At 46.4% G+C, this 13,147-nt stretch overlaps 1 protein-coding gene across 1 annotated transcript in view; it reads left to right on the forward strand.

The window, feature by feature from the left end:
- Nucleotides 1-4,361, forward strand: part of LOC124622775 (myrosinase 1-like) — a 55,520-nt gene extending 51,159 nt beyond the window's left edge. Inside the window, exon 6 of the mRNA XM_047148567.1 lies at nucleotides 4,212-4,361. Within this exon, the coding sequence (XP_047004523.1) occupies nucleotides 4,212-4,361 (150 nt within the window). The remainder of the gene's footprint in view (nucleotides 1-4,211) is intronic.
- The last annotated feature ends 8,786 nt before the right edge of the window (nucleotides 4,362-13,147 follow it).

Consider the following 13,147-nt stretch of genomic DNA (forward strand, 5'->3'; position numbering starts at 1 on the left):
GCACAATAACCCTGGGTTCAGCGTGGGGCGGTGGAGGGGTGAAGTGGGCTGCGGTAGTCGTCGTGGGGTTGTGGACCACTGCGGCTGCGGCGGGGACGGAGCCTCTCCGTCGTTTCTAGGTCCCCGGTTAACATACATTACAATACAATTCATCAGATGTGATTCAGTTTTTGGAGCAATTCCAGTGGTTATACTGCAAAGATCAGAAGCAGGCAACACGTCTTTTGATAATTATAGATACAGGGTGCAGAAAAAGACCAGTTTTAAAAAGGTGAATGAAACGAGAACTTGCGAGCGAATTATCTGCTATGACATCAAGAAGTAGTTAACCGCATTCAGACTGACTGTTTAAAATATTGTCCTATCGATTAAAGGCGCTGCAGTCTGGAACCGCAAGACCGCTACGGTCGCAGGTTCGAATCCTGCCTCGGGCATGGATGTTTGTGATGTCCTTAGGTTAGTTAGGTTTAACTAGTTCTAAGTTCTAGGGGACTAATGACCTCAGCAGTTGAGTCCCATAGTGCTCAGAGCCATTTGAACCATTTTTGAGCCTATCGATTAAATGGCTCTGAGCACTATGGGACTTAACTTCTAAGGTCATCAGTCCCCTAGAACTTAGAACTACTTAAACCTAACGAACCTAAGGACGTCACACACATCCATGCCCGAGGCAGGATTCGAACCTGCGACCGTAGCGGTCGTGCGGTTCCAGACTGTAGCGCCTAGAACCGCTCGGCCACCCTGGCCGGCCTATCGATTAAATACTCGTACGTTAAGAAAACAGGTGGTACATCTGTTTGTTAATACATACAGCCAACAGACGGGCATTTCATTTGAGTCATACCTAAGGGAAAAGGTTAGTAAAGTCAGTTTCTACAAATTATAATTATACCCAATTAATGCCTTTGTGTACTTGCAATTAGCATCTCTCATATCGTAGATGCGCTTAAAGTATTCTGACGTAGGGCTCTATCCGCTGTGTTTGTGTTTGTGTGTGTGTGTGTGTGTGTGTGTGTGTGTGTGTCTATCCTACAGGATATACATTTACCATCTACGAGGCATGTTCCAGAAATGAGGTCCTGTCCTGAGACCAATATCTAACTGACGGCATGCCTTAATGAAGTGTCACATATGCAACTCAGTCTCCTGTCTCTTTAGGAAGCTACTGCTGTGTCGCTTTCATTCAGTGGTCGTTTTCCAGTCGTTGAGAGCTGAGTGTAGTGGTCGAGACAGTGGTACGTTCTGCCAGTTGTGCATTGCGCGGTGTGATTAGATTTTTGCTGGCAAAAGTATCTTCAGCTCCTGAAAAAAACTGTGAGTTTTGTCTAGTGTATGGACGTGAAATAAAGAGTGACAAACAAGTTCGAAAATGGTGTCGCGAGTCTGAAAATGGCAGCACAAATGTTCACGATGAGCTGCGCAGTAGCAGGCCCAGTATTCGTGCTGACGACATCGTTGATCGAGTGAACCAGAAACTGCGAAGTGATCGGCGATTGACGGTTAGTGGACTGGCTAATGAATTTCGAAATGTCGCTGGAAATTTACTTTACAGGATTTTCACTGCATAGCCTGGGTATCACAAAAGTATCTGCGGGGTAGGTATCAAAAATACTGACTGATCAGCACAGAGAGAAAAGAATGGGTTGTTTTACCACGTTGTTGCTGGCGACAAGACGTGGATATCGTACGCCAACGCAGAATCGGAAAAACAGTTAATACAGTGGCGCCAATCAAGTTCGTCCAAACCAAAATGTTTAAGCAATCTCCGTTTTCGAATCGAAAAACGATGGCTACCGTTTTTTGGGACGAAAAGGGGGCCATTTACATTGGTCTCGTGGACAACTGGCCAACAATTCTGGGGTTTATAGTCATAACGACATATCTACAAAATTTTGACATATTGGCTTCACCGTCATCTTGTAAAACCAGCCAACTGAATGCAAACACAGCGCAACTCCTGTCTTCAACCGTTCTGGAAATAGTGTGTAACATATCGATACATTCACTTTAAAATTTAATGTTACAGTTGCGTATTGCGTATTGCGTATTGCGTCATTTTGGCTCCCTTTGCAGTACTGCGACGTTAAAAGACATAACAGCTTACTGCAGGTTTGTCCTTTGTCAGTGAACAAAGGCCGTGCATTTTTAGATGTGTGCCCAAAATGCGGAACAGCCTTACACTCACTTTGTCAACGTAACTGCTGCAGTACTGTAACAGCAGTGTTCATCCATCATTGTGCTGCATGGAACGTATCAAACAGCTGTCAGATTCATCATTCAAGCCTTTGCTGTTCTGCAGTCAACATGTTTTCCAGAAGAAGAACTATTTGTAAGCTTTTGAAGTCAAAAGTGTATTACGGAAGAAAATTCAAGTTCATTTAACTTCTACAATGTGCTTTCATCATTAGTTAGCAATGCTTTTGCGGTCTGTGGTAAGTTATTTTTCATTACTCAGAATAAGTAACCCATTATCGTATTAAATAAACTTACCTATTTCGCTAGGGTTCACACAGTTCGAAGTTAAAGCAATTTGCATGCGTTAATTTCGTAATTGAAGGGGTCGGAGAGATATAGTCATAAGCCACATTCAACTAGTTTTGAGATATAGCGAATTTAAAGTTTCATGGAAGTTAAAAATGTTGAAGACAAAACAGAAACTTCCATCTTGCTTTTAATAATACTGCCAAACATTGCAAGCCTTGTGTGAAATACATAATCTTCTTTCTGTTATGTAACATTAATTTGAGAGTCATTTTAATTATGATGTGGTCGAAAATGGCTTATGACTGTGTCTCCCTGAAAATAATTTAGAACACAAAATACGTATTAAAGGTTTTATTTTGAAATTATGTAACAACTAGTAATTTTAAACAATTTTTGCACTTTCACATACACACATACATAATAGATAAGTCAGTCTAATACTTTATTATACGCTGTAAATGTAAAAATTGTAAATGTGAAAACAAGGAAGTTCTTCTACTTCATCATCGTTCACATTATTTCCAGCACATGACCGGAAAAAGCTTTGACATGCTACAGGTATGTAAGCCATAGGAGGCAGTACGTCATCAATCTTTTTCTGATTAATTTGAAGTGGCTTTCTATATTTTATTGGCATCTCAAATGGATCTGATTCAGCAGGTCTTTCTTTCCGCTTGCTAGGTAGATCCACTGTTCTCCTGTTATACAGGAGCCAAGATAGCCCCTGACGGTCGGCAACCCATATAACACCACAGAGGACGAGATTGTCTATGCCCAAGGCGTACCCAAAACAACCATGGTAAACACCGGCTATTTACATACAAAGTAATGGAAACAGACATTCCGAGCACTACTTCCTGCAGCGGGAGCTCGAGCCACGGCCTGCAGGAAGTATCACTATGTCAAAATCTGATTGGCTGGAGACAGCTATTTACGGGCTAGAACGAGGCCTGAAGTTCAGTTCATGAGAGATGCCGACCTCGTGTACTGCGACCGTTGAAGATTACGTCTTCCTACTGTGTGAGAGAGTTACCACGAACCTTTGTGGAAAACTAGAACTTTTGTTTGCCTCAATTAGGAGACTTTTTTCGATATTGTCATCAACCTTGTGAACTTAAATCAATAAAAGTTGTGTTTGTGAAAAATTGCGAATTGTCAGTCACAACACAAGTGGCGACGAGTTGGTGCCTGCATGTGTCGTCCTCATGGCGGAAGTTGTCCTTCAGCAGCTGGTCCAAAGTGTGCATCACTTACTACAAGGTTTTCAACAGTCTTGCAAGAACTCTCAGGATACACAGGAACGTTTGTATACGGAACTCCTGCAAAACCGCCCGGTTTCGCCGCCACCGCCGTTTCCCGCTTTCAACGAGGATGCTGAAGACTGGGAAACATACGAGAAGCGGCTCCAGCAGCATTTTAAAATCCACCAGTTTGTCCAGGATGCTGCCCGTCGTTCCTACTTTTTGTCCTAGAACCAGTCCAAGGTGTATGTTCTCTTGACGAAAATCCAACCTCGATCTCCGGATTCTTTGACTTTCTCCCAGATTTGTGAGGTTCTCGCAGCTTACTACCGACGATGGTTCCACGTGTTGGCTGCCCGTGTCGAATTTTACCGATGTCGCAAGAAGGCTAGCCATTCCTATCGCCAGTGGGCAGCGGAACTGCAAGGTCCCAGCCGGAAATGTCACTTCAGCACACAAGTCTCCAAAGAATCCTACGTGGACTAGATGGTCCGCCACCACATCATGCAGGCCACCCCTGACACGGATTTCCGGCGCGACGCCCTCGGACTCGACGATCCTATTCTGGACCAGATCATTGATCTAGCATTCAAGTACGAAGTCTCTACGGCGGCCGACAAGCGTTTGAAATCATAGGCGGAAGTGGCGGCCCTCCGCGACCACGACGCCTTGGAGCCCGTCGCATCACTGGCGGAGGTCGAAGACGTTGCCGCCATCCGTTCCGATGACCGGCGCGGGCCATCCTGTTCTGCACAGCGTCGCCCTGTCCAGGAATTTGCGCCCTCGGATGGCTCTGTGGGTCCGGCGCGCAGTGTCAGTGCACGTAGGCCCCCGCGCCCTCGCCAGTGCCGCCATCCCCTCCAGCTTCCGTCCTGCTGGGATGCTATAAGAACCATGCACGGGAAGACTACCCGGACAGGTGGGCGTATTGTGCAGTGTGTACCCATACCGGACATGTCAGCTCGGTCTGCCCCCTCCTCATATGGCCAATGACTGTCGGGGCCCTATACCCATGGATATCAACCAGATGCAGTCTTCAGAATCTTCCAAGCTGATGATCGACGTTCAGGTCCACGGTCGGCCACTGTAAATGCAAGTGGGTACAGGAGCAGAGGTCTCACTGATCAACTATTCCTCTTATGCAAAGATTGAAGTGCCACCCCTGACGCCCGCACCTTGGCGCCTCCTTACTTATAATATGCAAGCGATCACCCACTTGCGTTAGTTCATGGCTTCCGTCATGTACAAATCTGTTCGCTGGGAAGTTACCTTCCTTGTTGTCAACAATGCGGCCACGGCGGATCTGTTCGGGTTGGATGCCTTCTGGGCCTTTGGCTTCGCCATCGACGACATTGTTCATCTGGTGTCTTCCCAGGTTCTGTTCCCGACAGTCGATACCTTGTACACAGGATTCCAGGACCTCGTCTCGCCGGGCGTCGGCTGTGCTCAAGATTTTCATGCGTCCCTCCAGCTGAAACCGTCGGTCTGCCCTAAGTACATCCAGGCCTCGCAGGTTCCCCACGCCCTCCATCAGCCTCTTCAACAAGAAATGGACCATATCACCATGAAGGAAGTCGTCACTCCAGCCCGTTACAGTTCGTGGGCGACACCCTTGGTCATCCTCAAGAGACCAGATGGGCGTCTTCGAGTTTGTGGCGACTTCAAGGCTATGCTTAACCTTCAACTACAGGTTGAAGACTATCCCCTTCCGCATCACAAGGACCTGTTCTCCAAGCTTGCAAGGGGACAATTTTTTTCGAAGATTGATCTTGCCGAGGCCTACCTCCACATAATTTTAGATGAGCCTTCTACTTACTTGGCCATTGCCAACACCCCGTTTGGGCTGTTCCGGTTGAACTGCCTCATCTATGGCATTACTAGTGCACTGGTCATCTTTCACCGTTACTTGGAGCAGCTCTGGCTGGATGTTCCAGGTTGTATAAACTACCTCAATGACATCATCGTCACCGGCCGTATCATGGATGAACATCTCAGTCATCTGCGACAATTCCTCCTGTGCCTGCAGACTGCGGGCCTAAAATAAAACCTTGCTAAATGCTCCTTTTTTCAACCTGCTATCTACTACCTGGGTCACATCATTTCCCACGATGGCATATGACCTACCTCCTCCCACATCGCCGTTATAATGGACCTTCCTCGTCCGCCCGACGTCCACCAATTGCAGTCTTTCCTGGGTAAAATTGCTTACCATCGAAAGGATTCCCTCTGCCGCCCACATTGTGGCGCTCCTCCATCACCTATGCCGAAAGAACGTGCCTTTTCATTGGTCCCCAGCTTGTGAATCAGCTATCCAAACCTTAAAGTGGAGATTGCAGTCTGCGGAGTGTCTCATGCCATACAATCCCTCTCTTCCTCTCCTCTTTGCTACGGCCACCTCAGACTACAGTGTTGGAGCTGTCCTTTCTCACCGTCTAACTGATGGATCAGAATGCCCAGTGGTGTACATATCTAAATCCCTTACTGAGGCCCAATACAAATATTCTCAAATTGAGAAGGAGGCCCTAGCCATCGTGTTTGCCTGTACCAAATTCCTCTCGTACCTTTATGGTAGGTCTTCTCACTTAGTCACTGACCGTAAGTACCTCGTGGTCTTATTTTCTCCATCAGCCCAGTTACCCATGAAGACTTCCCACCACCTGCAGCGATGGTCCCTATTCCTTTCACGTTTTTGGTACATCATCCATTTCCGGCCCACCTCTCAACATGCCAACGCTGATGCTTCGTCGCGGCTCCCCTCGAGCCAGGAATCGGCATTCGGTTCATCGTACCTCCTAATTTTTCAGGTCAATGATGACATACATGATGCGTTAGCTGCATTCCCAGTCACAGATGAGAGGGTGGCCACAGCGACGACGGCAGATCCGCTCCTCCAACTGGTGCGCCTCTATGTTCTCTGCAGCTGGCCGACGCTTCCTCCACCTCGCGCCCAGGCTGACCTCTGATTCTTCTTCTCCATCCGCCATCAACTGGTGGCTGTCAATGGGGTGCTCCTCCGTGCAGAAAATGACGCCACTCCACTAGTCATCTTACCAACTTCTCAGCAGTCCCAGATTCTCCACATATTACATCAAGGTCACTGGGGTATTGCCCAGACGAAAATCCTCAAAAAAAATGTTCAAGTGTGTGTGAAATCTTACGGGACTTAACTGCTAAGGTCATCAGTCCCTAAGCTTACACACTACTTAACCTAAATTGTCCTAAGGACAAACAAACCGATGCCTGAGGGAGGACTCGAACCTCCGCCGGGACCACGAAAATCCTCGCACGTCGCCATGTCTTCTGGGTAGGCATGACAGCGGATGTGGAGCACATGGTTCGGGGTTGTCAGCAGTGTACCCAGGCCCTTCCCGCACCGTGCCAGTCCTTCCAGTCATGACCAGCATCATGGGAACGTATCCATGTGGATTTTGCGGGACCCTTCCTCGGCGCTTACCGGTTACTCGTCATGGATGCCTACTACCACTTCCCTTTCATTATCCGGTGCTCCTTTATCACCACAGAGAATACCATCATGGCCATGTCAAAAATATTTTCCATTGAAGGCCTTCCCATCACCTTGGTATCAGAAAATGGCCCGCAATTTCGCAGTCAAGAGTTCGCCAAATTCTGTGACGATAATGGTATCCAGCATGTCTTTACCCCTCCTTTCCATCTCCAATCCAATGGAGAGGCAGAGCACTTTGTTTGCACTTTTAAAACTCAGATGAAGAAGTACACAGAGGACCGTACCCCGGAGCTCTTACGTTTTTTCTCAGTACCTACAGGGCCACGCCATTGGGTGACAAGAGTCCAGGCAGACTGCTCCATGGTCGCCAGCCTCGGACCCTATTCCACCTCCTCCTGCTGCAGGTCAAGCCTCATGCCCTTCCAGGTGCTTCCCCTTATTCATCTGGCTCCAAGCTGTGGGCTCGCAGTTTCAGGCCCCGGCCCAGCTGGCTTCCAGGGATCGTTATCTGGCCCTGTGGCGGACAACTGTTCAACATATGCCTGGACCACAGAGTGTTTTCTCGTCATCCACAACCGACTGCGTCCTCGTTTCCTCGCCCAGCCGCAGCCCCATACGCCGGCTTCTCTCTCTCTCTCCCATCGCTGGTCCCTTCCTTGGGGCCTATCTGATGCCCTCTTCTCAGTTGGTAGATGATCTTTCTGGAGATAGCCACCAGATTCCACCGCATACTCCGAACCCGGGACTGCTCCAGGGTTGGTTGGTTGGTTGTTTTGGGGAAGGAGACCAGACAGCATGGTCATCGGTCTCATCGGATTAGGGAAGGATGGTGAAGGAAGTCGGCCGTGCCCTTTCAGAGGAACCATCCCGGCATTTGCCTGGAGCGATTTAGGAAAATCATGGAAAACCTAAATCAGGATGGCCGGACGCGGGATTGAACCGTCGTCCTCCCGAATGCGAGTCCAGTGTCTAACCACTGCGCCACCTCGCTCGGTCTGCTCCAGGGCCTTCTCCTGAACCCACTTCCCGGCCCCTCTTCGGCACTGCCTCAGTTGGATGACACGGACGTCCCCATGCCACTTGCCCAGCCCGACGTCGCCTCGCAACCGCCACTGCTGCGGCGTTCCAGCCACCTCATGAAGAAAGCGGCACCCTACTCTCCAGCGGCCGGGTTCCATCGCCTCCTTCAGGAGGACTTAGCTGCAGATCAGCCTACGGCATCGGGCTATATTGGTACTCTCTCCCCCGCTGTCACCTGTGTCACACCAGCTTTTCCAAGGGGGGAGAGGTGTTATACCGGAGCCAAGGTAGCCCCTGAGAGCTGGAAACCCATATAACACCACAGAGGATAAGACCGTCTATGGCCAAGGTGTACCCAAAGCACCATGGTAAACACCGGCTATTTACATACAATATAATGGAAACAGACATTCCGAGCACTACTTCCTGCAGGGAGCTCGAGCCACGGCATGCAGGAAGTATCACTACGCCAAAACCTGATTCGCTGTAGATAGCTATTTACGGGCTAGAACCAGGCCTGAAGTTCAGTTCACGCCGGATGCCGACCTCGTGTACTGCAACCGTTGAAGACTACGTCTTCATCTCGGAATGGGACTGTTACTAGTGTGTGTGAGAGTGTTACCACGAACCTTTGTGGAAAATTAGAAGTGAATTTTTGTTTGCCTCAATTAGGAGACTTTTTTCGTTATTGTTACCTTTCGTTTGTATGTTCAGTCATCAACCTTGTGACCTTACATCAATACAAGTTGTGTTTGTGAAAATTTGCGAATCATCAGTCACAACAGTTCCTATATCTGAGTAGCAGTGCTTTCACACTTAGCGTGAAGGGCTCTGTATTCAAACTTAAATTGAGTTGCTTCACTAAAACGAATGGGATCTCCAGATCTGAATAGAGCTGGTATCGAGATTAATGACTTCAGATCGCCCAATCTTCTGAGTCTTGTCTGTACATTTTCGTCACAGTGAAATTTTTTGGACTAGCAGATTTGACTACTTCTGCCCATTCATCTGGCGTGTATATTACTGGACGTCTGTTTCTCGCATAAATTTCAGTGCGACCAAAATCATGATCGCAAGGAAGTCTAGCATGACCTACCACAGGAAAATAATGCTGCACAGATTCAAATCGTTTGGTGGCAACGAGAGTCCTTTCCAGGGCAATAAGAGACCAATTCTTTGAATGGCCCTTACAGTTATCTCTGATTATGTGGAGATTTTTGGCTCGAGTGTTAGTTATCTCCAAGTATTTTAATAAACAGCTCCCAACTTCATCTGAACCCATTCCTCCGACCTTCTCACTCCACAGAAACACATATCCCTTTTTTGACCCACAATCGTGGATACCGTAGTTATCCGTCCTTATTTTTCTCTGGTAGAATGCTGGGCCAGCTGTTAGTTTTGGCGTGGGAAGCGTTTGTTGCATGTCCATTGCTATTACGTGTTTCTCTTTCACATTCTCTTTAGCCAGAGAAGTTAAAGACACGATCATATTTTGCCCGCTATCAGCCTTTCTTCGATGCAGCTCAGGTTGTTTTTTCCTTCGTGTAATTCTTCTGTACACGAGGCTGGATTACTCGTTGCTGTTAAAAAGGCATCACATGTTGAACATGTGTCGCTTTTCGGCAATTTGAAGCCTATGTTAAATTTTGACACAAAAATTGCCCTGAATTTGCTTTGTGAGACAGTAGGGACACCCTTTTCCTTGCAGTATTCGGAGTATTTGTCCCTAAATAAAGATGCAATTGTGAGATCGCATCCAAAATATACTTTTTTGGGATTCTGCTGCCTGCTATAGTGGCTGTTATATTGTGGTATAGCATTGAGGAAGTTCTGACACCTTGCACGGCTTCGTCTTGAAAAGAGTGCAAGAGTTGATGCATTACTTCATGTTATTATTATACTTCAACATCATTTTATTTGGTTATAATGGGTACCTTGTAATAAATGTAATACAAAAACCTCTTGCATCTTCTTTTGGAATTGCGCGACCCAGCTTCATTTGTTGGTGCAAATTCCTCACTGTTATTGTGTGGTTCTGTAAAGTATGAACCCTGAGGAAAGCTTGCTTGCATATCATGACATCCGTTCCATTTACTTTCACATTGTATGAAAATGTCACAGCTCTAGATGAAATTTGCTTTGCAGCCTTTTTTGGATAGCTGTGAAATAAAGAAATGTGAAGCAGAACAAGGTAAAGTGAATTTGTGACAGTTGGTCCATTCGTGTTTAAAAAAAAGTGAAACGAACCTTCGCATTTTTGGTACCATTTTCATAGAACACATTAGGTAAGTATCCTGGGCGTTAAAGTTTCCTATGTCCGAAAACGAGAGGAAAATATTTTTTTCTTCTTCGATTAGCTTCCTATAGCACTTATTTGAACAACTACAGGGACTTCCCAAAGATGCTGCCTCAACAGTCTCGTTGGTTTTAGAAGACACATACTGCTGACCCGCGCTACGTCGACGTTTGGCCTTAATAATACGCTTTCTTCTTCTTGAAGAGCTCGGTTTTTGGGCTGATACTTCATTTGATCTACTTATTTCAAGCTGCAATATGAATAGAAAATAGTCACAGAACTTCGGTGAGATATAGTCACAAGCCACACAAATCCATAGGTGCCGCTGAAGAGGCAATGATAGTAAAAATATTCTTACGAGTTTGTAGCCTTGAAAACTATGCTATTATTACAATCAGTGGTCATTTAAATTAAGCTCTAAAGGTGTCTCATTAACACAAAAGGCGACAATCAACTATGAGAGCAATGTTACGGGAAACAAAGTCACAAGCCACTGAACAATGATCACCAGTAAAAAATAATTTTGTATACTTACCGAAACATCTTCTGAGCTAGTACTGTTGCTTGATGGGCACCAATACTCACCACCATCACTGTCAAAAGGATCATAATCCTCATTTACACTACTGTCACTGCCATATGCGTCTAGAATGTGCAAAGCACCTTCAGATGTACCGGTACGTGAGTAGCAGGGCAAGGAGGGCGTCACCCCAAGTACCATTACCCAAGATGGCGGCAGTCACCCCAAGGGCAGCCCTCACTTCAAAGTAGGTCACCCCAAGTACCATAATCTAGACAACCGGCAATCGTGTCTTCCACCTGCCAGCTAGATACACACACCACAATCGATCTCCTCTCATCCTCTCAACTAAATAAAGAAGTCAAATGCGAAGAAGGACTCGACCAAACAATTTACACCGAAATACACCCAGCTGAAGGCTCTGGAAATAGAAATATCTCGGAGCCACCTTCAAACCCATATTGTGGATCCGCACCCCAGCATCGTTCCGGATACAACACGCAGCAGGTCCACACTCGAACGCTAACACGGCTCTATTGCGGATCCTGGGGACCTTCCACGACACATGCACATACACAGACATACAGAAAACAGGGCAAACGCTCTCCAAACGTGTGGATGACTGGATACAATCGAGTACAGTGCTATACTAAGCCACTCCCCCCCCCCCCCTCCGATCAGTGCATTTGGGCTACGTGTTGGTAGCTGTACTTAATTAGAAAACATAGGGAAGCGAAGGGAATGAGGGAAGCTGTCAGTTTTGAGGCAGCATTGTATGTCTATTGAGGTACCAGTGAGGCATGCGAGTTGACTACTGTATTTTCAGGAAGACAGAGAACCATTCACCTCTAAACTTACTTGAATTTGCGTTAAAGTATAACAGAGAGTGGACGGGCTGATCGATTGAGATGGAGCTGTAACGAGGTACGATTTAATGGTAGACTGATGATGCATTCTAGAGAGGGGGAGGTTGCTGAAGGTCAATTTTTCCACTGTTCTGTCAGCAAGCATCAGTCACATGACATAGCCTGCGTTCGACTCGTATACAGTCACGTGTTCTGTATATGATTTAAAGCACTGTCTATTTTCGATCGTTAATGGCAAACTCGTTGGTAATCAAAGGACTTCCATCTCATGTATGATGAAACGTGGCACATTCCTCTAAACGAACTTTGATTTATGCGATGTACTCCATGCCCCTGTCACATCTTGGGTGTAAACTCGAGACTTCAGTTTCATAACTAAATTAGCGATAGGTGTTTATGAGACACTGCAATCCCCTGTGTATACATCTGCTTGACAGATAACGCTGTTTACAGAGTTAGTGGCGGTATTACTTGTAATTTCACATGTCGGACGCCACTGCTACGTGTTTATCTGTTTCCCTGTAAGAGGTATTCTCCGTTACTAAGGATCATTTTATGTAGGACCGATGTGGGCATAGTGTAATTTCTGAACCGTGATCGGATGTGGGCAGTGGACGCTATACATCTCTGGAAAACTATATTCATGTATCACACAGAGCCACTGTTTTAAGGAAGTATTATTTTCGTTTTACAGTTTGTTACCATAGTTTATCGTAGAGAAACCTGCAAGAAGGTTGTATGTCATCCGCTTGAAATATATTTTACATTCCATACGATTGATAGGTTGGAAACGCAAGCGATGTAACATATTTGCCCGTTGTAAGTGCAGAAAGTTGTAGCCTTAGGAGTGCGTGTGTTTATGTGCTCTCTTACCAATACCTTCCTGGAACTGATCCTAGACTCTAGAACAATACTCTAGAGTTGATAGCTTGGTTGATTTACGTAAAAATGCGTAGAACATCCATCTGGAGCTCCACCACGCATAAAAATAATCCGATTCTTGTTCTTCTTAACCGTCTGCTATTACATCACGACACTTTCAAATCTGTTACTATACACCTATAAGGGGTGCTAACCTCCTCGACATGGGCTCATCTTGAGAAATCTTGTGTATTTGGATGAGTGAGGACTCGAACATCTCCATTTATTCACGTAACGTGGGGTGTAGTGGCCTACTTCTGGTTGGTTGCAGTTTAAATTGGCAACAGTGCTGCAGGGCGGGTTGGTCAGTGACAGTGTGAGGAGGGTCTTTCA

Source organism: Schistocerca americana, chromosome 7, assembly GCF_021461395.2.
Source record: "Schistocerca americana isolate TAMUIC-IGC-003095 chromosome 7, iqSchAmer2.1, whole genome shotgun sequence".
Lineage (NCBI taxonomy): Eukaryota > Metazoa > Arthropoda > Insecta > Orthoptera > Acrididae > Schistocerca > Schistocerca americana.